Here is a 24260-nt window from a genome sequence, read left to right as displayed (position 1 = left end):
ACCAACTAAATTTTCGCGTAGAGATGAGTATACCGCTAGGGAATTTCTTCAAAATGTTGAGGATTTCTTTCAAGAAAATCGCACAGTATTAGTGTTGGCTACTGAATGCATGACTCGAAGCAGTGTATCGATTCATTCAAATGTCCGAGTGAATCGATTCACAGGAACAGCACACGATTCAGCTTACTCCCAGTGGACAGTGCTTAGTGGCACATTCACTGGACGTTGACAGGGAGCTGAGCTTCCGCTGCAGCGAGACAGTGAATCATAGCACATCGAAAGAATCGTGAACGAGCGCGACTCTGTGAAACACAAGATACACACGGCTCCTTATCGGCTCACTGGACAGTTGGACACTGGCAGAGAATCGAGTTTCCGCTGCAGTGAGACATACAGTGAGCCATGGTACAGTACATTGAAAGAATCGATGGATTCTCGACCTCAGCTCATTTGAAAATACTACCCATTTGCATTCACTGTCCTCTTCTTACAGGGAGGTTTAAATAATAGATGGTTTTATTTGCAGTGTTAAAAAGGAAGTCAAAACATAATTCTGAAGTAGCTAGTAAGTTGGTAGGCTATTAGGTTATACTATTTATTAGTTTAATGAATCTTAGTATTATAACTTAGTTGACTTTTGACAATTAAACTCTACTCTAGCCTGCCCTATGACTATGAGTCATGCTCATGACCACTCAAAAGTACCTGTTTTATATTGGGAAGAACGGCTCAGTATTCTCTCAGTTCATATGTCACATCGTTGCACAAGACTTCAATCATATGTGGACAGACTCACTAACTTAACCAACAGTATGTTGAATCAGAAAACCAGCGGGCTACTGTACATCTCGGTTAGCCTATACAAAATATGACGATTTAAAAAATCCTCAGCTGATAGAAAAATACATATTTTCAAAAATGACTGAGCGAGTTGTCGTGCGGTTAGTATCGTGTAGCTATGCGCTTGCGTTCGGGGGATGGTGGGTTCGAATCCCACCGTCGGCAGCCGTTAAGATGGTTTTCCGTAGTTTCCTCATTTTCACTCTAGGAAATGCTGGGAATGTACCTTAATTCAGGCCATGGCTGCTACCTTCCTAATCCTAACCTTTCCCACCCTGCGTCGCCGAAAACCATCGATGTATTAGAGTGACTAGCATTTTTTTTTTTTTTCTAAGAAAGGAGTTCATAGTATGAAGACCGGATGGCAGCTGCGAGCACTGAATGCTGTTGCTGCTGTCTTACCAGTACATACTACACAGATGCAGTAGGAGCGGTGACTAATGTGTTAGGTGGTTATTTTACCAACTTCTTGATTATATTCATCGATACGGTCATGAAATGGACAACTTGTAATCGGATCACTGTATCGATTCAGTAATGTGAACGGAATCAAATTAATCGATTCAGTAAAATGAATCGAATGTTCCATCCCTACACAGTATCCAAATTGCTGGTAGGCAGGGCATTATCTTGGTTCATAGCCTTAAGAACAATTTCAAGACCTATGATCATTTTAAAAAGGCATTATTAAATCTTTTTTGGGACACTGAGACACAGCATCTCGTGAAAATAGAGTTGTATTCATGGAAGTACAATATCTCAGTGAATACATCTAAATATTCAGATTATTGTTTGATGTAATTGAAGAAGATGCAATATCTGGATCCTCCACTACAGGTCCCAGAAGTTATCCAAATAATGACACTTCAATTTCCGTCCCATGTACAGGAAATATTAGTGGCAGCAAACATCCAAACACTTGAACATTTGGATGCTATATTAAGACGACTAGACACGGCTAATACACAGTCAGCTCCAAAGAGTACAAAACCTAAAAGGGTATCCAGTAATTCAGCCAAGGTGAAGACTACGGATCAAGAGACAACAACACCGAGGGAAAACATTGTTAATAATTCATGTACTCCTCCCAGGTTTAGGAAATTCCAAAGAAAACCGGACCAGTGACAGCCTACGTACAGAACAAGACCACCGTGGAGAAAACCAGAGATAACTTCCGAAGAAGCCAGAATTGCTCGAAGGGAAGATCTTGAAAATAGATGGAAAGAAACTAGAGAATATATTCAAGATAGGAACAGAACTAATGAGGACTTAGGAGCCACATCATTAGAACACCAAAAGCATGTGAGAATTCAAGAAGAAACTGACCAAGACCTCAGATCGACTGGCACTATTAAAAAAAAAACTCAGACCAACTAAATTGGAGATTGCCTGAAAACGAGGAAGGGGGCGATCATCAAGTTATTTGTTTTACAGAAGTACAGTACTGGCACATTGATGATTCTGAATTATTATTTGAGGATGAACATCAGGATAGGCCCATAAAGATATCACTACCTGTCATATCTATACGAGCCGGAAACCTTAATGTGATGACTTTGCTTATTTCAGACCAACTCGTAGATTCTTTGGGGAAAGACACTGTCTTACTAATGCCTGTAGCTCAACTAAAGGTTCAAGGTGTGGTACCTGATAGCAACATTAAATGGAAACTATAAGCATTTATAGAATTTTATATAAGTGGAGGACTTTTCGAACGTATTTTTCTTGTCAGTTCACGTCTCAATTTCAATGCCATATTGGGATCGGACTTCAAGATCAAGTATAAGGGAACTATAAATTACAAATTGAATCCTGTCAGTTTAAGCAACGCTGAGACTGGAATTGCAGCTGGTGGATCGTTATGATGTAGAAATTCGTGAAGAGGGAACCCCTGCTGAAGAACCCGGTAGCAACATAGATAAGCCCGCTGAATGCGAGAATGGGTTAGCCGCGGTAAAGCTATTGAAAATGGGAAACCCTGGAATGGACGAGGAAATGTCCGTATTGGATGAATGTTCAGTTGTCGGCGTTTTTTTATTAGGATCCGTAACCAGTGCAATTGAAGAACCAGAACTCAAAGCAAAGCTTGATTCAGCTAGACAAGAGGTTTTTAAATTATACCCCAAGGTCTTTGATGAGAAACCAGGAGAAATTCAAGGTTTCGAGATCACCTCAATGTTAATGATAGTTCTCCTTATAAACGGAAAGCGTATCCAGTTCCTGAGAAATATAGAGATGAGGCAAGAACATTGATTAAGCAGGTGAAGAATGATGGCATAATTTCGCCATGAGTCACCCCATATGTCAACCTTAAGAAATATGTTCCACAAGGAGGATAGGCAATTAAGATAAAAAAATCCTTTGAATTTTCTTAATTTGAGGAGGGAGGAATATGAACCAGGAACTGTTTTAGCCAGGTACATTATTTTAAAGTTGCCAGAATATTGGAAAAGGACGGCAGTAATATGTGTTCATGTGCTCGACATCTTATGTGAGCTCGATACGAAGTTCCTCGTGGCAAGCAGGGCACGCCATGAGCGATGAACATGCGGGTGATGTCAGTGTCACATGTTGTATGCCTTTCTCTCGAATGTACTGGAATAAAAATTTACTGACTTTTTAACCGTTGAAGATACAGAAATGAGACATACCTCATCGTGTACCTAGTGTTCTGAAGGCAAACATGTGTCAATCTCAACAAACATGCACCGAAGAGACAAATCAGAGTGTTCCGGAAACCTAATCCATGATATAGATGTTGATTCCCATAGGGAATCTGAAATATTTGTCCCGATTGAGTAAATTTATAATACCAGTATAAATGGTCCGTTATTGGACATTATAAATTTTCCAGCCAACTCATTCCTGGTTGCCAGCGAGAGATTTGCACTATATTTGATAGCCAAGCAGGCATCAATTTTTGGTAAAGAGACAAAGTCTCTCATAGTGCATTGGCACTGCCGGTGGCTCCAAGTAGCCTACACAGTGGCCTCCACGGTTTGCACTAGCCAGCGTCTTGGTAGGTGTGCTAGGTACCAACTGATGAGCCCAACCTAGCACACGAGGGTGAAACGCTGGCAACCGGGAATGAGTTGGCTGGAAAATTTATAATGTCCAATAACGGACCATTTATATTGGTATTAACCTAATCCATGGGTAACGTCTGAGGTCAAAAACATGTCTCAGCGTGATGCTCTTTTTTGACGCTACAAATGTGCTTGTGACAAAACTATGATAATTACAAAAAAATCAGAAATAAAACTAAACACATGATACGTAATCTTAAGTTTAAATATGTTCGTGTTTCAGTAAGTAACTTAAATACTGCTAGTGCCTGGAAGCACCTCCGAGCTATGGGCATTGGTAGAATGAGGGAAAAGAAACAGGCACCCCACATTCCACTAGATGAGCTGAGCACGTATTTCACGGAAGTCAGGATTCAGTCTAATCCTCTTGACAGGCGGCAAACAGATAACGGTCCATCACTTGTCCCTTAAAATCGCCCTTGTTTTGCCTTTCGTACAGTCAGCACTAATGAAGTTACGAAAGTCCTGTACTCTATTAAATCTAGGGCGAGTTGGGTCGATATTCCTATCACTTTTATACATATTATTGGTGCTGTTCTCCCCATTCTCTCCCATATCTTTAATTATTGCCTGAAGAGTGGCACACTACCAACAATTTGGAAATTAGCTAATGTCATCCCACTTCCTAAGAACCCAGGTTCAAAACTTTTATCCAATTACCATCAAACTTCTATTCTTCCTGCCCTCTCCTAAGCACTAGAACGGTTGGTAAATATTCAAATACAGGAATACCTGCACTCTCACTCCCATATGGATCTGCTGCACTCCGGCTTCAAGAAGGGCCATAATACAGCAACTGCCTTACTGAAAGTGTCTGACGACATCAGGCAAGCAATGGACGAAAGATAAGTGAATATACTCACACTCCTAGACTTCAGCAGTGCTTTTGAGATTTTTCCGCTCTTACCTTACAGATCGTAAGCAGCATGTTATAGCTCACGATATTACTTCACAGTGGCAGGTCAGGCAGGCTGGAGCTCCACAGGGTTCTGTTCTTGGTCCGCTCTTGTTTGCCCTCTATATTAATGACATGTCCTGTAAAATAAACTATAATAGATATCGCCTTTTTGCCGATGACCTCCAAATTTACTGCCACGTTAATATAAAACATATATCGCACGCAAAAAGATATATTAACTCCGACCTTCAACAACTCGGTGTGTACGCCAGTGAAAGCTCTCTCCTCCATAACCCGAAAACAACTCAAACAATTCATCTTATTTTCTTGACACGGCATAAGCCCAAAAGCCTATAAACTATCATGTCTATATGTTCGGTCTCGTTTTAGAGTTGCTTACTCGTGTTGAACGAGGCCTAGCTCTTCCCACAGTCCACGAAATGTACTTCATTAAGTGCAAAGGGAAGGCCAACATAATGTACATTACATACTTCATTTATTCATAAAACTATTTACACTGTACAAAATATACATTAGGATGCTGTGGTCCATGTTGTAGCGCACAAACACAATACTGTTACCCACGCTCGTCCAAGTCTCTGAACTCACTGACGCCGGTGAGGCACATGACTCTGTCCCCCTTCCACTGGGGCTGTAGCAGTCTGTCTGATTGTGCTGACCTCTGACGAAAGAAAACACATGGCGTTCAACATATCGCCCACCTAATTTATATATAAATTACAAACATAAATATTATTAAGAACAATAAAAGTTAGCACTCACACTGAAAAAGTCAAATGAAAAAACCAAAGTTTTAGCACATAAAACATATACAGTTTCAACCTCTTCTGGGAAGACACAAAGTTTTGCAATTGGCCGTTTGAAGGTCCCCTTGGGCGTGCGAATAGTGGCAACTCGCACCAAGCCGTCAGCACCTGCGTGCGTATCTACCACGATCCCTGTCTGCCACACGAGAGGTGGCAAGTTGTCTTCCTTGAGAAGAACCAGAGTTCCGGGTTGAAGGTTGACCCTTCCTGCTGACCACTTAGTCCGCTGCTGGAGTTGACATAGATAGTCCCTTGACCATCGCCTCCAGAAGTACTGTCTGCAACGCTGAAGTAGTTGCCACCTGGACAGACGAGAACCTGAAACTGTAAGTAAATCTGGCTCTGGGATGGTTGTGAGAGGTTCTCCAATCAGGAAGTGACCGGGAGTCAGGAATTAATAGTCATCAGGATTATCAGACAATTTGGTTATTGGTCTCGAATTCAGGCATGCCTCAAGAACTAACAACGTGGACATTTCTTCAAAAGTCAGTACAAGATTTCCTGCAACCTTCTTCAAATGGGACTTAGTAGACTTTATGCCAGCCTTCCACAGCCCACCAAAATGAGGGGCATGCGGTGGAATAAAATGCCACTGGATTCCACATTGAGATGCGAAGTCATACACCTTCCTCTGATGTACTTGAGATCTGAAAAGGGTGTGAAGCTGCCGTAGCTCGTTTCTTGCTCCCACGAAGTACTTCCATTGTCGCTGTAGATATTCTGGCAGATACCCCGACGCGATGTAAATCTACGCAGAGCAGCTAGGAACGCATCAGTAGACAGGTCAGAGACAAGTTCAAGATGGATCGCCTTGGTAGCCATGCAGATGAATAGAGCAATATAACATTTTAGCTTTGTTTTGCTCTTACGAGTCCCTTGCTTAATGTAAAGTGGACCCCCATAGTCAACTCCGCAGTTCAAAAATGGTCTGTTGGGTTCTACCCTGTGGTGTGGGAGCTGGCCCATGAGTTGAGTTGATGTACTTGCCTTCAACTTGTAGCACGGGAGACACTTGTGTGTTATGTGCCTAATGACAGACTTACCATTAGGTATCCAATATCGTTGTCTAATGGTTGCAAGCAAAAGTTGGGGTCCAGCATGCAGAAGTCGCATGTGCTCTCACATTACTAACAACCTGGTCACATGATGATTAGGTGGTAGGATGATGGGATGTTTCTGGCTGTACGGAGCTTGCGATTGTTCCAATCTGCCGCCCACCCTAAGCATCTGGTTTGCATCTACAAAGGGATGAAGAGACTTCAACTTGCTGTCCTTTGCGATCGGTCTGCCAAGTCGCAGATCTTGAAGCTCCTTACCATATTCTCGTTCTTGGGCAGTACGAATGATTCTGTGCGATGCCTCTTGAAGTTCTACTACAGTCAGACTTCCCACCTGTCTCCTTGAAGCAGCAAGCCTGAGGTTGTTTATGTATCTCAGTATGAAGGCCATGACTCTCACCAGCCGTGACCAAGAAGAAAAGCGTTGGACTAAGTCTTCAAGGAAATGACTGACAACAAGTAAGCAAACAGGTGGTTTCCGTTGCTCTGGTACATCAGTGAGTTCGGAAGTTTTCTTCATGTCGCTGACAGGCCAGGTTGACGGTGGCTGGTAGAGCCAGGATGGTCCCGCCCACCATAACAGATTGTCTTGAAATGATGTCAGCTGGATTGTCCTGTGACGTCACATGGTTCCACTGTTCTACAGATGAAAGTTGTATCTCAGACACTCGGTTACCAACAAACGTTTTCCAAGATGCGGGCTCTCCTGCAAGCCAAGCTAGTACTATGGTAGAATCAGTCCAATAGTAGTTTTGTTCAATTTTGAGGTTAAGTGCAGTTTTAACCTTATCCATTAATTTTACAAGGAGTAATGCACCACATAGTTCAAGTCTAGGGAGGGAAATCTGTTTCAGTGGTGCTACTCTGGATTTGGAGCTTAACAGCACTACTGTTACATTATCCTTGACATCTATACTCCGTAGGTAAACAGATGCTCCAAAGGCCCTTTCTGAAGCATCAGAGAATCCGTGTAACTCATATTGTTTAATCTCTCCGTCTCCCGTCACTCTTCGAGGGATGCGAATGTCGTTGAGTGATGGCAAATATGCATGAAACTGTTCCCAAGTAGTTAATAGCTCAGGAGGCAAACTCTGATCCCAGTCCACTTTCGCCTGCCATAAATGTTGCAAGAAAATTTTACATTTTATTATTACTGGACCTAAGAGGCCCAAAGGATCAAAAATGGATGAAATGCAGGATAACACACTACGTTTTGTCCAGGTTGTGGTCTTCTGGGTGTGACTGGTAGCTACAAACTGGAAGATGTCCTTTAGAGGATGCCACAGTAGTCCCAAGGCCTTAATGGTACCCTCTTCCTTGTCATCCAGACTCCAGGGCAATTGTGATTCTTGGTGCTCAAGAGGTATGTGCTCTAAAAGAGTAGGATGGTTAGCACACCATTTACGAAGAGGAAAGCCTGCGCTACTGAGTAGTTCGATCAGCTCTTGTTGCAGACTGAGTGCATCTCCAATGGTATCTGCTCCACTCAGAACATCATCAACATAGAAGTCTCTTTGTAATGTCTCCGACGCTCTTGGGTATTGCAGTGCACCATCGTTGGCAAGTTGTATCAGGCATCTCGTGGCTAAAAAAGGCGCTGCTGAGGTACCATAAGTTACAGTGGAAAGTCGATAAATCTGGATAGGTTCATTCGGAGATGAACGCCATACAATGTGTTGCAGATCTTGGTCATCAGGATGAACTAGAATTTGCCTGTACATTTTTGTAACATCTGCAGTGAAGGCATACTTATGTGTTCTAAATCTCAAGATGATAGAATACAAGTCTTCTTGCACCGTAGGTCCAACCATCAAGATATCGTTCAGTGAGTAGTTACTACTAGTTTTAGCAGAGGCGTTCAAGACGACTCTGACCTTAGTGGTAGTGCTGGACTGCTTAATTACAGCATGATGCGGCAGGTAATATGTTGGCTTATTGGTTTGCGTTGTCACAAGTTCCATGTGATGAAGATCAGCATATTCTGTCATGAACTCAACATAGTCCTTCTTCAAGTCTGGTTGGCGATGTAACCACTGTTCAATTTGACTGAGGCAATGAGTGGCGTATTTAAACGAATCCCCAAGTTCCTCATGGTGTGGTTTAATAGGCAGTCTTACAACATATCTTCCGGTGCTGTCCCTAGTAGTGTTGTTCACAAAGTGTTCTTTGCACTGACTTTCTTCCTTAGAACACGGGGGAGACACCTTTACTTCCTCTTGTTGCCAAAATCGTTCGACCTGTACGTGCAGTTCATTGCCGCGCACAAGACAAGACATTACTTTCTTGCTGGTAGACTTGAGAGAATGTGGTGGTATCTTTCCTGATAAGATCCAACCAAATTCAGTGTCCTGTAGTACAGGATGATTTTCTCTCGTGAGTTGACCACGACGCAGTATGTCAAAAAACACAGAAGCCCCCAGTAGTAAATCAACTTCACCTGGTGTACTAAATTGAGGATCCGCCAAGGAAATGTCCTGTGGTAGCTGCCAGTCAGACGTGTCAAGCTGTACTGTAGGGAGCTGACCAGTTATGCGAGGAAGTACAGCACAAACAATAGGGGTAGTGTAGTCTGTGACCCTAGATGTAACTTGGATTTGACAAATATGTGATGATTCAGTTGCCTTAGTATCACTAATTCCCCTTATAGGCATTGAGTGCCGACTCAATTCAATCCCTAAGCGATCTGCCAAACGCCTGGACATGAAATGCATTTGAGACGCACTATCAAGTAGAGCTCGGCACTGATGTGCATTCCCACGTTTGTCTGTGACCACTACGAGAGCTGTTGACAATAGAACTTCTATATGAGTATAGTTGCTCTTCACAGCACAGTAGGTTTGCTGCTGAGTCTGGTTGGTTTCTGATGTAGTAGAAGCATTGTAGGATGTACTCTGCTCCTTGTGCAACAGAGTATGATGTCTATTATTGCAGATTCAACAATTTCCTGAACTACACTCCTTTAAAGTATGATTAGCACCCAGACAGTTAAAGCAAAGTTTACACTTCTTGGTGAAATCTCTTCTATTTTCAACGCTGGCTTCACGAAACTTAGGGCATTTTGTTAGGGTGTGAGAAGCCTTACAAAACTCACAATGAGTTGCTGTTGTGACAAAGGACTTCTTACTGCTCTTATCACCACCATGTTTGGATACGACCTGTTGCTGGTCGCTTTGGTGTTTTTCGGGGTTGATTAGCTCCAGAGTTTGACAACTATTCTCCAAGAAAGCTACTGAATCCTTCAAGCGAGGGAACTTCTTATCTGAAGATTTAACTTCCCACTGTTTTCTTAGACCGAGGCTGATTCGATCTAGCACTAAGCGAGATAACAAAATTTCATGCAGAGGCACATCTATTTCCATTACTTCAATAGCGCTCAGGTTGCTCAGCAGTTGATTTAGCAACACTCTTAAGTCCTTAGCTGACTCTGTTTTAACTGACGGAAGATCTAGCAGTTGCTTAACGTGTAGGTCTACAATCAATTTGGGGTTATTATATCTCTGAAAGATTAATTCCCAAGCTACCTTGAAATTGCTTTCAGTGACAGGCAAGCTTTCAATTAATTTATGAGGTTCTCCCGATAAGCATGTTAGTAGGTAATAGTACCTCTGTATGTCTGTTAAGGCATGATTATTAATTACTAGGCTCTGGAAGGTATCTCGAAAATGAATAAATTCAGAAATAATTCCTGTAAATTTTGGCAGTGAAATTGTAGGGAGTCTTATTTCATGTATGCTACTGGTATTTGAAGAACTAGATGTTGCGGGGGAAGTTGCATTCGAATTTGCATTCAACAGAGTTTCCATCTTAGATTCTATTTCTAGGATGAGTTCTTCAGTGGATTCCCTATCTGCATCATGAACTTCTTCGGTATCGCTAATTTCTAACTGGGTTTGAACATCGTTGTATTCCTCCTTACTTGAACATAGCAGCCTTTGCCTAACTCGAATATCATTCAGATTTGAGCCTTCATTAAATGTACTGACAAAACTAGCTATACGTTTTATACGAGACAATAACTGTTCTCTTTTTTATGAGACCTTTTCGCTGGACAGGATCCATGGTGAAGGATAACAAGAAATAATGGATATATTATAAAGGACTGAGAATGCCAGATTAGTTACAGATCAGGAGAATGTATCCTTCCACACCAGGGCTAAAAACCAAAGAACCGAGCTCGATAGCTGCAGTCATTTAAATGCGGCCAGTATCCAGTATTCGGGAGATAGTAGGTTCGAACCCCACTATCGGCAGCCCTGAAAATGGTTTTCCGTGGTTTCCCATTTTCACACCAAGCAAATGCTGGGGCTGTACCTTAATTAATGCCACGGCCGTTTCCTTCCCACTCCTAGGCCTTTCCTATCCCATCGTCGCCATAAGACCTATCTGTGTCGGTGCGACGTAAAGCAACTAGGAAAAAAAAAAAAAAAAAAAAAAAAAAACCAAAGAGCACTGCGCGGCTGGGCTGCACTCTGGTGGTCACTTCTGGAACTACTGCTACGGATCTGGATTACTACTCCTCGGAATTTCCATCAATTGGGTTGGCAAGACTGTATTCGTCCGCGCAAGATGGCGGCAACACGCTTCAATCTCGAAGTTTAAAATGAATGAGAACTGTATTAGAACTCAGTTAATCACATCACAAGTCACAGTGTTTCATGTAGAAAATGGTTGTGAATCACATACACGGCACGTTAGTTGAAGTCACTCACTTGTACCTTACTGCGCAGTACTTAGCACGTGGGTGGTTGTAAATTTGGCAGTAAAACGAACACATTCGTACTTCACAAATGTAAACACTTGTAAATAAACTGTTATCACTAATAGGCCTAAATGCGCAGATTATGAGATGTAATATCATCACTGAATCACATCGGGCACTGGAGGACCAAAAATGTTTGGTCTCGTTTTAGAGTTGCTTACTCGTGTTGAACGAGGCCTAGCTCTTCCCACAGTCCACGAAATGTACTTCATTAAGTGCAAAGGGAAGGCCAACATAATGTACATTACATACTTCATTTATTCACAAAACTATTTACACTGTACAAAATATACATTAGGACGCTGTGGTCCATGTTGTAGCGCACAAACACAATACTGTTACCCACGCTCGTCCAAGTCTCTGAACTCACTGACGCCGGTGAGGCGCATGACTCTGTCCCCCTTCCACTGGGGCTGTAGCAGTCTGTCTGATTGTGCTGACCTCTGACGAAAGAAAACACATGGCGTTCAACACTATGTACGGGTCGTGAAAACATCAATGGCAAAATTATAATTGGTTCTCAGGAATTATTAAACTCAATGTATAAAAATTATACCATTCCTCTGGTGACATTAAATGCAACCGTAATCCCGTTTAGTAAGGAAGTGAAGAACCTAGGTATGACCCTGACTGAAACTCTTGACTGGTCTGCGCACGTAAGAAATACATGTAGAAAGATGTACGCGATGCTACACCGTCTAAAACAACATAAGGACATTTTGCCACAAGACTTAAAGATAAAACTTCTCGAAACATTGATACTGCCTATACTTGATTATTGTGACATTGTCCTTGTTGATGCGACACGTGAACAAACTACCAAACATCAATGAGCAATGAATTGCCTTTAACTTCAGTTATGATGCTCACATAACCCCTAGCTACACAGTTTCACATACGTTGATTTATTGAACTCTGAAGGAAAATCTACCCAAATACAGTACATTTCATCAAAATTCCATTTTATTATCCTCATTCCACAATTGTAACACTAGATCTGGCTATTCCCATCAACTACTCTTCAATATATAATAGATCCTTCGTTGTGGCTGGGTCATGACTTTGGAATTCACTTCCAGCTGCTGTCAGGAACTCTTTAACTCGACAACAAAATTTAAAATAGCATGCAGAGATTACCTGTTGGTATCGCTGATTGTTTCGTATGATTGGTGAATTCTGATAGGTTGTGTGATTGTGGTACGTAGGCTAGTAAAATTGATATTTTACTGTACAGCTGAAGAACACTGTTGTTTTTATAATTATGAGGTTGTTATTATATTTTTATAGTTATAGAGTAAATGTGCATGATATTTAGCCCTTAACTCCTGTACATAGATAACTGTTTATGGACTGTGTATGTTTTTCAGTTCGTGTGTAACTTTTCATTATGACTTTTCTTCTCATTCTTTTTTACTTTTATGCTCCGGATTACTTGTTATTTTGTTTTATTTGCTGAGCTTAGCTTTCATTCTTCTTTATATGTTCTCCATGTGTTTTATTTAGGTTAGTTATCCTTGATTTTAGAAGAGAATAGTACATCTCTCATACATACATACATACATACATACATTATCATTATATACTGTTATGCCTTTCAGCGTTCAGTCTGCAAGCCTCTGAGAATTTACTAAATGTCACCACAATCCTCGATTTGCAACTAGTGTTGTGGCCTCATTTAATTCTATACCTCTTATCTTTAAATCGTTAGAAACCGAGTCTAACCACCGTCATCTTGGTCTCCCTCTACTTCTCTTACCCTCCATAACAGAGTCCATTATTCTCCTAGGTAACCTATCCTCCTCCATTCGCCTCACATGACCCCACCACTGAAGCCGTTTTATGCGTACAGCTTCATCAAGTTAATTCCTAAATTAGCCTTTATCTCCTCATTCCGTGTACCCTCCTGCCATTGTTCCCACCTGTTTGTACCAGCAATCATTCTCGCTTTCATGTCTGTTACTTCTAACTTATGAATAAGATATCCTGAGTCCACCCAGCTTTCGCTCCCGTAAAGCAAAGTTGGTCTGAAAACAGACCGATGTAAAGATAGTTTCGTCTGGGAGCTGACTTCCTTCTTACAGAATACTGCTGATAGCAACTGCGAGCTCACTGCATTAGCTTTACTACACCTTGATTCAATCTCACTATATTACCATCCTGGGAGAATACACAACCTAAATACTTGAAATTATCGACCTGTTCTAGCTTTGTATCACCAATCTGACATTCGATTCTGTTGAATTTCTTACCTACAGACATCAATTTAGTCTTTGAGAGGCTAATTTTCATACCATACTCATTGCACCTATTTTCAAGTTCCAAGATATTAGACTGTAGGCTTTCGGCACAGTCTGCCATTAAGACCAAGTCGTCAGCATAAACCAAACTGCTTACTAAATTTCCACCTAACTGAATCCCTCCTTGCCATTTTATACCTTTCAGCAGATGATTCATGTAAACTACGAACAGCAAAGGTGAAATATTACAGCCTTGTCTAACTCCTGTAAGTACCGTGAACCAAGAACTCATTCTACCATCAATTCTCACTGAAGTCCAATTGTCAACATAAATGCCTTTGATTGATTTTAATAATCTACCTTTAATTCCATAGTCGCCCAGTATGGCGAACATCTTTTCCCTCGGTACCCTGTCATATGCTTTCTCTAGATCTACGAAACATAAACAAACCGCCTATTCCTCTCGTAGCATTTTTCAATTACCTGGCGCATACTGAAAATCTCATCCTGACAGCCTCTCTGTGGTCTGAAACCACACTGGTTTTCATCCAACTTCCTCTCAACGACTGATCGCACCCTCCCTTCCAGGATGCCAGTGAATACTTTGCCTGGTACACTAATCAATGAAATACCTCGATAGTTGTTGCAATCCTTCCTGTTCCCTTGCTTATAGATAGGTGCAATTACTGCTTTTGTCCAATCTGAAGGTACCTTACCAACACTCCACGCTAATTTTACTACTCTATGAAGCCATTTCATCCCTGCTTTCCCACTATACTTCACCATTTCAGGTCTAATTTCATCTATTCCTGCTGCCTTATGGCAATGGAGTTTATTTACTATCCTTTCCAGTTCCTCAAGCATAATTTCACCAACATCCTTTTCCTCCTCCCCATGAGCTTGGGTGTTAGCAACACCACCATGATGATTTCCTTTTACATTGAGAAGATGTTCAAAATATTCCCTCCACCTCCAGTGATTCCCTGGGATCTATGAGTTCACCTGAATTACTCAAAACACTGTTCATTTCCTTTTTTCCTCCCTTCCTAAGATTCTTTATTACTGTCCAGAAAGGTTTCCCTGCTGCTTGACCTAGCCTTTCCAGGTTATTACCAAAATCTTCCCATGACTTCTTTTTGGATTCAACAACTATTTGTTTCGTTCTGTTTTTTTCATCTACGTACCAATCCCTGTCTGACTTGGCCCTTGTTTGGAGCCATTTCTGATAAGCCTTCTTTTTACGTTTACAGTCTGCTCTCACTTCATCATTCCACCAAGATGTTCGCCTTTTCCCGTCTTTACACACAGTTGATCCTAGGCATTTCCTTGCTGTTTCTATTACAGCATCCTTGTATGCCACCCATTCACTTTCTATATCCTGAACCTGCTTACTGTCTACTGTTCGAAACTTCTCACTAATCATATCCATGTACTTCTGTCTAATTTCCTCGTCCTGGAGACTTTCTACCCTTATTCGTTTGCAGACAGATTTCACTTTTTCTACCCTAGGCCTAGAGATACTTAGTTCACTGCAGATCAGATAGTGGTCTGTATCATCGAAAAATCCGCGAAAAACTCGTACATTCCTAACAGATTTCCTGAATTCAGAGTGTTAAGATAGTCTATTATGGATTTGGTACCCCTAGCCTCCCATTTGTAGCGGTGAATAGCCTTATGCTTGAAGAATGTATTCGTAACAGCTAAACCCATACTAGCACAGAAGTCCAGCAAACGCTTCCCATTCCCATTAGCTTCCATATCTTCCCCACATTTACCAATCACCCTTTCGTATCCTTCAGTTCTATTCCCAACTCTCGCATTGAAATCGCCCATTAGCACTCTTCTATCCTTGCTGTTGACCCTGACCACGATGTCACTTAATGCTTCATAAAACTTGTCAACTTCATCCTCATCTGCACCCTCACATGGTGAATACACAGAGACAATTCTTGTCCTAATTCCTCCCACTGACAAATCTACCCACATCATTCGCTCATTTACGTGCCTAACAGAAACTATGTTGCGTACAATGGTATTCCTGATAAAGAGCCCTACCCCAGACTCTGCCCTTCCCTTTCTAACACCCGTCAAGTACACTTTATGATCTCCTATCTCTTCCTCATTATCTCCCCTTACCCGAATATCACTTACTCCTAGCACATCCAGATGCATCCTCTTTGCTGACTCAGCCAGTTCTACCTTCTTTCTTCCATAAGCCCCATTAATATTGATAGCTCCCCATCGAATTCCATTTCGTTCGCCAAGTTGTTTCCAAGGAGTCCCTCGTCTGTCAAATGGGAGTGGGACTCCATTACTCCCATAGGTCCGAGGCTTGCTTAAAGTGTTCTGAGCTCGGTAAATTCATGAAACAGGATGCTTCCCTACTTGCACATAGTCCAAGTGAGGATCTCTCCTCTAACGGGTTATGGACCACCGGTGAATTGTATAGTCCTAGCCGCCTGAGCACAAGGGGGGCCATGACTCAGAATATGTCCGAGATGCCCATTCCCATTCCATAGCAACTGGTATCCCGACTCTCAGGACCACATACTAGGCCACTCAGCCGTTGCCCATGGTTCACGAACTAGGACGTGACTACAGTAACCCACAAACATGAACCATACATCTCTCTTATATATGTATTATTAAATTGTAATTCACGTGGTTACGTGTAAGAGAGGGTCACGAGCCCTAACTTCGCCACTGCTAAAGTGAAATTAAAAAATGTTCTTATTTTAATAAACAGCCTTTCCTCCAAAACTGACATCTTGCTTTGCCTTGCTTTATTTGTAGCTTTTTGTTGACCTCACAATTAATCATATTTTCCCCATCAAATCCATGCTTTATGGAATTTTAGGGCAGTTTTTTTAATCATGAACTGAGCACCCCTGGGAGCGGTTTACTAGCCTGGGGCAAATTACCTTGATGGTAGAAACGGGGACAGTAGTTTAATTACTTTTCCTCAGTTACTTCCCAACTCGGTAAATAACCACAATAAAATATCACAGACATTTTGTCATTTCAGCCCAGCCGTTTTGCGTACTCTATAAAATTGCAGATTGTCTGTGAAATTTGTGACATGATGTGACCGTTCACAACATCACATATAGTATGTCATGATACCCAGGAGATGAAATATGCTGGTTTTCCGCATCATTCTGCGGTAAAAACTGTCCGAGTTAGGATTTATCCACCCGCTCTGGGATGCGATTTGCAGTATGCCGGCTTGCGGGACCTAACTCTAGTTGTCGGTAATTAGCAGCGAGGCATTGCAGGAGCGCTGGTACTTTAAGTTTTCTCACTCCAACTACGAACGATACAGAAAGAGATGTGTTATTACGTGACACTAGCAGAGCTCAGGGAGTACATCCAACGTGAGAACTAACATTATACCCAATTTCCCTCATTCATTCACCACTGCCAACTCATAGAGTTCAATTCTTTTTCCCTTGATAATTTTTATAAATTGCAAAATACTCGACGGAGAGTCACGTGCAAACATTCATTTGAATCAGAGAATTTTACACATAATTATGAGACCGAGAAGTGCTCTACATAAGTGAAAGAATGGTAGCTACGCTATAACAATGGCCCATCGTAATGGTTACCAGATGTTGGGTCCCAACCGCGGCAGCCAGCTCAAGGATTTCCCTGGCGCTCGTCATCATTCACCGACAGAGACAAAAGGACGCTTTTAAGATTGCTTGAAAATCTACGAAGCTATTTTAATAATATTCACTCAGTGAAAATGGGAATACAGGAGCTACAATTTGATATCCTGTTTGTCACTCTACGTTGCGTATTACCGGAGCACATTTTGAGAAGGGGTTGTGTTTTACCCCCACTGCTAGCACCAGGGCATCTCGCCTATATAGTAAGGAGCTGAGGAACGGACACCACCGGTTCATTTTCAGTTCAACGCCAGTTCGTTGTGATTTGTGTGCAAGTCTTTTATGAAGAAATCATTCTATAATATGAGCAGTGTAATGCAGTGATTTATTAAATTCTGTGAATGTATGTGGAAATAACCACAATCTGAGTAAGTTGTTGGCACGTACAGTGTGCCGCTAACAAATATAGTAGGAACGGTATGAAACCGTGATGATCGCTGTCCGTGTGTCGAAGAGGTCGTGCATCGAGCCTTATATATGCCTAAACTAATACGGCTCAACATAAATAGGCACGTATTTAACTGAGTGCGTGGAGCGAGCGTGCTTGATATGAATGTGAAATAGAAGGAAATGGAATGAACGGTTCATTATCGGCATGATTAAGGGCAGTGCCACGTTAGATCGATCCCTAACGCAGTAGAGAGTTCGACTTACGTATGACTAAGTGCAATAGAGTATGCCTGAATTATTGTTGTGTAATACGAGAGTGCTAACACATTAGTGGCCTAACCAGTGACATTTCTAAGTGAACCAGTGGAGCTTCAGGACTTAGAGTGTCAATTAAAGGGATAGGTGGGTGAGAAGGGAATAATGTTGAGCTTCAGGGACACAACCGACGTTAGGTTGGGATGCTTGTCATTAAGCAGACCCAACCATATATCTAATCTGTGATGTGCAATATAAACTAATGCATTCACATGAGATAACTTCCCCTCATTTACATAAGGAGTCTACAAGAACGTCGGAGTGAACGAGGTATCTAGCTGCCTGCCGGAATTTCGCCTTGTGTAGCAGAGAGAACGGGACATCTAGCTGCCTGCCGGAATTTTGCCTTGTGTAGCAGAGATCGTCTGGAACTTCGCACGAGATCAAGCCATCATATTCGTGACTTGCCAGTTGTTCGCTAAAGGACTTCACATCGCTGAAGGCATCATGCAGATCGAGTAAACACATGGATGTGCCCTCTTGTAATGCTATGTTCGTGGTTTTTCCGGAGGATGAGTACATTTCCAATTATGTGTAGCTTTGAAAGTCGTATCCTATTGTAAATATAGAATAAATTTGCATGTAGATGTAACTTAGATTGCCAGTATGTCATTTCAAAGGGATAATAATAATTTCATTTTATTTTGGTTTTTTTTATCAAATACCTTCATCATGGTTTGGAATAACCCTATTTTACTTCCATTTTTATATGGGTTTTTGGTAATGCATGACGTAATTCTAAGGACCTTAGATTAATTAAGACCGGGCGAGTTGGCCGTGCGCGTAGAGGCGCGCGGCTGTGAGCTTGCATCCGGGAGATAGTAGGTTCGAATCCCACTATCGGCAGCCCTGAAGATGGTTTCCCGTGGTTTCCCATTTTCACACCAGGCAAATGCTGGGGCTGTACCTTAATTAAGGCCACGGCCGCTTCCTTCCAACTCCTAGGCCTTTCCCATCCTATCGTCGCCATAAGACCTATCTGTGTCGGTGCGACGTAAAGCCCCTAGCAAAAAAAAAAAAAAAAGATTAATTAAGTGTGAAGCACTCTCGAGTAAAGAGGGCTTAAATATTCTGTAAAAATGACTCCAGTTATCTTCTCTATAGCACAAAATGAGTCATCAAAGATCTCTCAGTAATTGATTTTTTTTGTTTGCACTTAACACCTGGTAGGGAGTCCTCCTAAGTAGTAATTAAGGCTGCTGAAACAACAGATGGAGACATGACATTGGGGTATATATCATCAAATTATTTAGCTCGTGAGTGTGTGTGATGTAATTCGGACCTGTGTGGCAGAGGTTCATTAAATAGCTTTGTATTTGAGGTACTGAGAGGAGGAACGAGGTAACTAGGCAGGCTGTAGCCCTAATGTAAATTGTGAAGTTGAAATGTAAAGTTTCCCCTGGAGTCTGTTATTAATATGCGCGAAGTGGATACCGCGCTACGAAGATGATGATTACGGCCAGATTTAGAGCCGATATTTAATGTGCTGCCATTGTGGCCAGGAAAGAAAGAAGTGAGATTATTTGCAGTGAAGCAATTGTATGAGAGGACCCAGTGGCCGCTATTTGGAAGTGGGCCGTGGGTGATTCATAGCTGGGTGATTTACGAGCCCGTCAGAGGGGACGAAGTAAAGGTTTGCTCCATTGAAAGGGAAAAGAATACGAGTAGTTGGTTCTTTCCTCTCGGCACAGCGATTACGTGCGTCAATTTAAATATTACCAACGTCGCATAGATTCCAATGTGCATTAAAGGAAGGGTCCCTCCAATTTCTTTCCTTAATTATTTACAGCATGCAAGAAATTCCAGGTTACGCCGTCTCAGAAGATCCTGAGTTCATTCCAGGAGACAGTGAAAGCTTCTACTCACTGTCATCAGCAACAGATGATTTGTACCATCTGTGATTCATCGTGTGTGTTTGAAATGTATTTGTTCTTGCCCATCTCTTGCAGGAAGTGCTATGATACTCTGTTTATGATGTTACGGTATTTGAGTTGCTTTATTTTTGTCCACAGGTAGCAGCGTTGTGTAAATAATATTGTATTCTGTGTATTGATAAAAATCCTAATGAAACGAGCGTGTGTATTATATTGCATATTCAGCAATGATTAATTTAGGGAAGTGTTGTGATACGACTTTCAAAGGTTCCAAAAATGTACTCATAGAAACATACGTTCGCTTCAGTTAATAGGATATCGTAACTTGATATAATTTGAATATATTAACGTCGAATGAGGTGTAGAGAGAGACTAACGAACATTCACAACGTCAAGATCAATCTAAATAATATTTGTAAAGTGCGTTGTATGGCATACTAGTATAGTAAAATTGTTATACAAGATATTGTTTCTCTTCTCAAGAGTAATGAACTAGTGTTCCTCTCATAATTAATATTCCCCTACTGTAGAGATTATTAGAAAATTATAGCCCCATTGGACGCACCAGTCAGTCCCGAAATGCTATACCGACTCAGCTAGCGAATCATTCTAGTAGGGGATGGTGAGACTTTGATAACCGGGCTGAGTTCGAAGCTCATCGGAGGTGCTCCATTCTTATGTCATATTCATGAACCACAGTAACTTGTTTATGTACTGAAGCCTTGGACAGGTACAATATGACAATGTTACCAATAGAGACAGTAAAATTTAAGGTGGAGGAAATGGGAGTCATGTGGGAAGATGTCCAAGAGCAAAAAAAAAATATGGAGATAGGAAGAAGTGGTGAACGCTTGTATACCACACTCTAAAAACTGAAGATGGAGAATGATACTGATGAAACCTGTTCAAGTGACTCAGTACTTGGCTGTTGAGAGTACAGGCAGAAAAGGTAGACCCAGGATTATTTTAGTGTTTTCTTTTGTAATATTTTGTGTTGTTTTAATCTTATTTTTAATGTTTCTGCAAAAGTGGTGGTGGTGGTGGTGTCTTAAGATGAAGTACAAGAGGGCAACAATCCTCTATTAACACTAATCGCAGGAAAAATGGAAGAGGTCCAACACCTCAAAGAATGAAATTATCGGCAAAAGAAAGGAGAGGGCATGAAAGGTGTACAAATAAATGACTTCCTGAGGCCTTAGAAAAAAATACAAGAGTTGAGCAAAGTCAAATAGGAAAAATGAAGGCAAGGAACCTGACTTAAGTGGAAGCAATGTCAGACTCATCTAAGGGACCTACGTTTGCCAACCCTTGCTCTCCCCTTCTTGTCGCCTCTTACGGCAGGTAAAGGATACCATGGCAGTATTCTACCACCACTGGGGGATGTTTTTATAAGAGTCTGGAAAATGTTTATGAATTTTTCTTTCATTTCTTTAATGTGCTTACCATCCTTCTTTTCGGTACATTCACTCATAAAATAACTGGTGTTTTCTTCCAGTGGCCAAGCGGAAATCTCTATTTAATGACCGTCCAACTGAGATTCAAGAACTGACCTATATCATCAAAGAAGATTTAAATAGTTTGAACCAGCAGATAGCAAGGCTACAGGAGGTGGCTCGCAGTCAGAGACAGTCGCAGCAAAATGGCCGCCATCTCCTGTCTCATTCGTCTAGCGTGGTGCTCGCTTTGCAATCTAAACTTGCCACCATGTCAACAGAGTTCAAGCAGGTGCTGGAAGTGCGGACCGAGGTAATGAATCACTTCTAGAAACTAATTTTAAGACCTCATAATTACAAACTTTAGCATTTCACAAACAGTGGACAACAGGTAAAAGGATTTCCTTCGACCCTGGTTACCATATATTGTGTTGTTTTAATCTTGCTTGTAATGTTAAAAAAAAGCTTAAAAAGGGCCATATTCCGTGATCTATTCTAATTTTCCAAAGTGTAGTCCGTGCCATATAAGCTCACACACTAATGGTACAACTTTACTCTTTCTACCCTGTTAATACTGAAGGTAGTTGTTTTCTAACTGTCGGGTTCAATTCAGTATCACTAACCATACAGTTTAGTGACCCCACTTACCAATATGACGTCTTGACAGTTACTGTTAGTCTTGCATGTTGGTACTAGGTAGTCATGATTTTTTCGTGACTTGCGAGATTATACGAAGGACTTTTTGCTGATTCTCTATTGTAGTTATTAAAAGTGTTTCATAAAGTATCGAACTTCGTAGTTTTTTTTTTACCTAGCTCATTTTAAGTAAAGTTTTTGTGCTGGCATTGTTCACAAAACTGATCACACAGTTTGTTTTAATATGGTTCATGGTAACATTTTGACTTGCAGAATTTGTGGTGGTATCCATGTACTGCTAACAAATCCATGAAGTGTTTTAGGTCTTAATTTGTGCCATTCTCCCTTCTCTGTTTATCATGGCTTTTATTGCATAGAATTCCAGCAAGATCTCCCTTATTTTCCTTTCTGTTTCTTTGAGCTGTTCCTTCCATTTGGCTGTAAACAGCAGAGCAAAGTTTATCTGTAAAACTCCTGTAAGGAAGGTTCCTCATGTCAACTCTTCAGTTAGTCTAGAGCAAGTGTGTTTGGAAAATCCCCAGATATATTTCAGGAAACATGCTGTGACAATCTGTATACTGTTCTCAGTTTTCTAACATTGCTTCCATTCCATATGTTACTATAGGAATTATCTTCGCTTTGAAGAAGTGTATCATCATGATTAGAGAAAGTCTGGAGAGTGCTTTGATGTCAAAGATTGTTTTTGTGGCCGCAGCTGTTCTGTTTTTAATGTGGTTCACAGTTGTTTGGATAGTCATGCCAGGGTACTTGAAAGAAGTTACAGTTTGAAGTGGTTAGTTTCTGTAGAGAATTCTATCTGCTGAAGTCGCTCTTCCCCCCGTTCTTGAAGTCATTCGTACTATTTTTGTAAATTTCATCTCCAGTTTTTCTCCATCTGCCCACTTTTCTAGTGTGTAAATTGCTTTCTTGCAGTTCTATTCTCCTTTGAGATCTGATGACCATATCATTTGCTTAGATGTATAGTATTACTTCTTTCGTTGTCTATTTTATAGCATCAGCAACATCGAACGTGGTAACGTTAATGAGCGTTGAGTTTAGCGGGTCTCACTGGAGCATGCTGCTAGTTTGTGTCATTCCCTTTGATGACGATATACTTTCTGGTATTTGAACCATATTCACTACTGGTATATTGTATGTTGTGAATCAAGGCTGCTATCTTATCATCTCCAGGATCATGGATTCTTGTTTCATTGATATGATGTATCTATTTAGGGTGACCATGACTGTATCATTTCTTAACTTGGTGTGTGCCAAAATATTAAGAAAATAACTTATTAGTTTAAAACAAATTATATTTTAAAAGTTTGTACTTATGGACAACATAATGTAACATTTTTCCTCATATGTAAATTGCCTAGAGTTTGTTGCAACTGTTTGCAAATGTTATACTTGTATAAAATTTGCAAAATTATACCGACAAAAAAGTCAGGGATGCTCATTGTGTTATGTAAAGAACGATGGCGCAATCAGTTTGACGGAGAAAATTTGTCATTTAGAGAAAAATATATTATTTTGTTACTTCTGGGTTCACAATTTGGATTGACAAACTTGCCATGTTGCTGTGCCAGAGCTTAAGCCGGTGCCTGCCACTGTGCTTCAAAGAAGGGAAGGAAAGAGAAGAGAGGGCAAGGTTGATGTTAGACGGAGACAGAAATAATGCTCTGCACGAATGCACAAGTTTCCTGAAACAATGCAATCAGTGGTTTGTTTACAGTAAATGTTCACTATGCCCCCCTTCTGCTTTGATGCACAGTTGACAGCGGTGTAGTAAGGACCTTTTGGATTTGGTTCAGGATGTGTGGTGTGTCACGAACGACCTGAAAAGCTGCCTGGATCTTGGTACAAGTTCTTCTTCTCTTTCCATGGGGTTTAAATACACTAAAGTCTTCACATAGCCCAACAAGAAACAATTCATTGGAATTGAATCCGCCGACTGCAGAGGCCATTTAACTGGTCTGCCACGGCCTACCCATCTCCCTGGACAGTGCTCATTTACGCGCTGCGTTACAGGATGAATGAAACAATGCACTGGAGCGCCATCGTGACACAGCCACATTCACTGCCGAATACCCTCAGGAACTTCTTCTAATAATCCAGGCAATGATTCTACCAAGAAATGGTAGTATTCCTCATTGTTCAGGTGAGGAGGAAGGACATACGGGCAAAGTAAATAGTCGCCAACAATGCCAGTTGAAACACTAAAACAATGTTTTTT

The 24260-nt window shown here is 41.2% G+C and overlaps 1 protein-coding gene across 2 annotated transcripts in view; it reads left to right on the top strand.

The window, feature by feature from the left end:
• The window catches only part of Syx5 (syntaxin 5), a 161498-nt gene that overhangs the window by 58145 nt on the left and 79093 nt on the right, over positions 1 to 24260 (top strand). For both annotated transcript variants that reach the window (XM_067153582.2, XM_067153583.2), the window contains exon 4: positions 21451 to 21701. In XM_067153582.2, the coding sequence (XP_067009683.1) occupies positions 21451 to 21701 (251 nt within the window). The remainder of the gene's footprint in view (positions 1 to 21450; positions 21702 to 24260) is intronic.

The sequence above is a fragment of the Anabrus simplex genome, chromosome 9 (assembly GCF_040414725.1).
Source record: "Anabrus simplex isolate iqAnaSimp1 chromosome 9, ASM4041472v1, whole genome shotgun sequence".
Taxonomy (NCBI): domain Eukaryota; kingdom Metazoa; phylum Arthropoda; class Insecta; order Orthoptera; family Tettigoniidae; genus Anabrus; species Anabrus simplex.
This window is presented reverse-complemented; position numbering and strand designations above follow the sequence as displayed.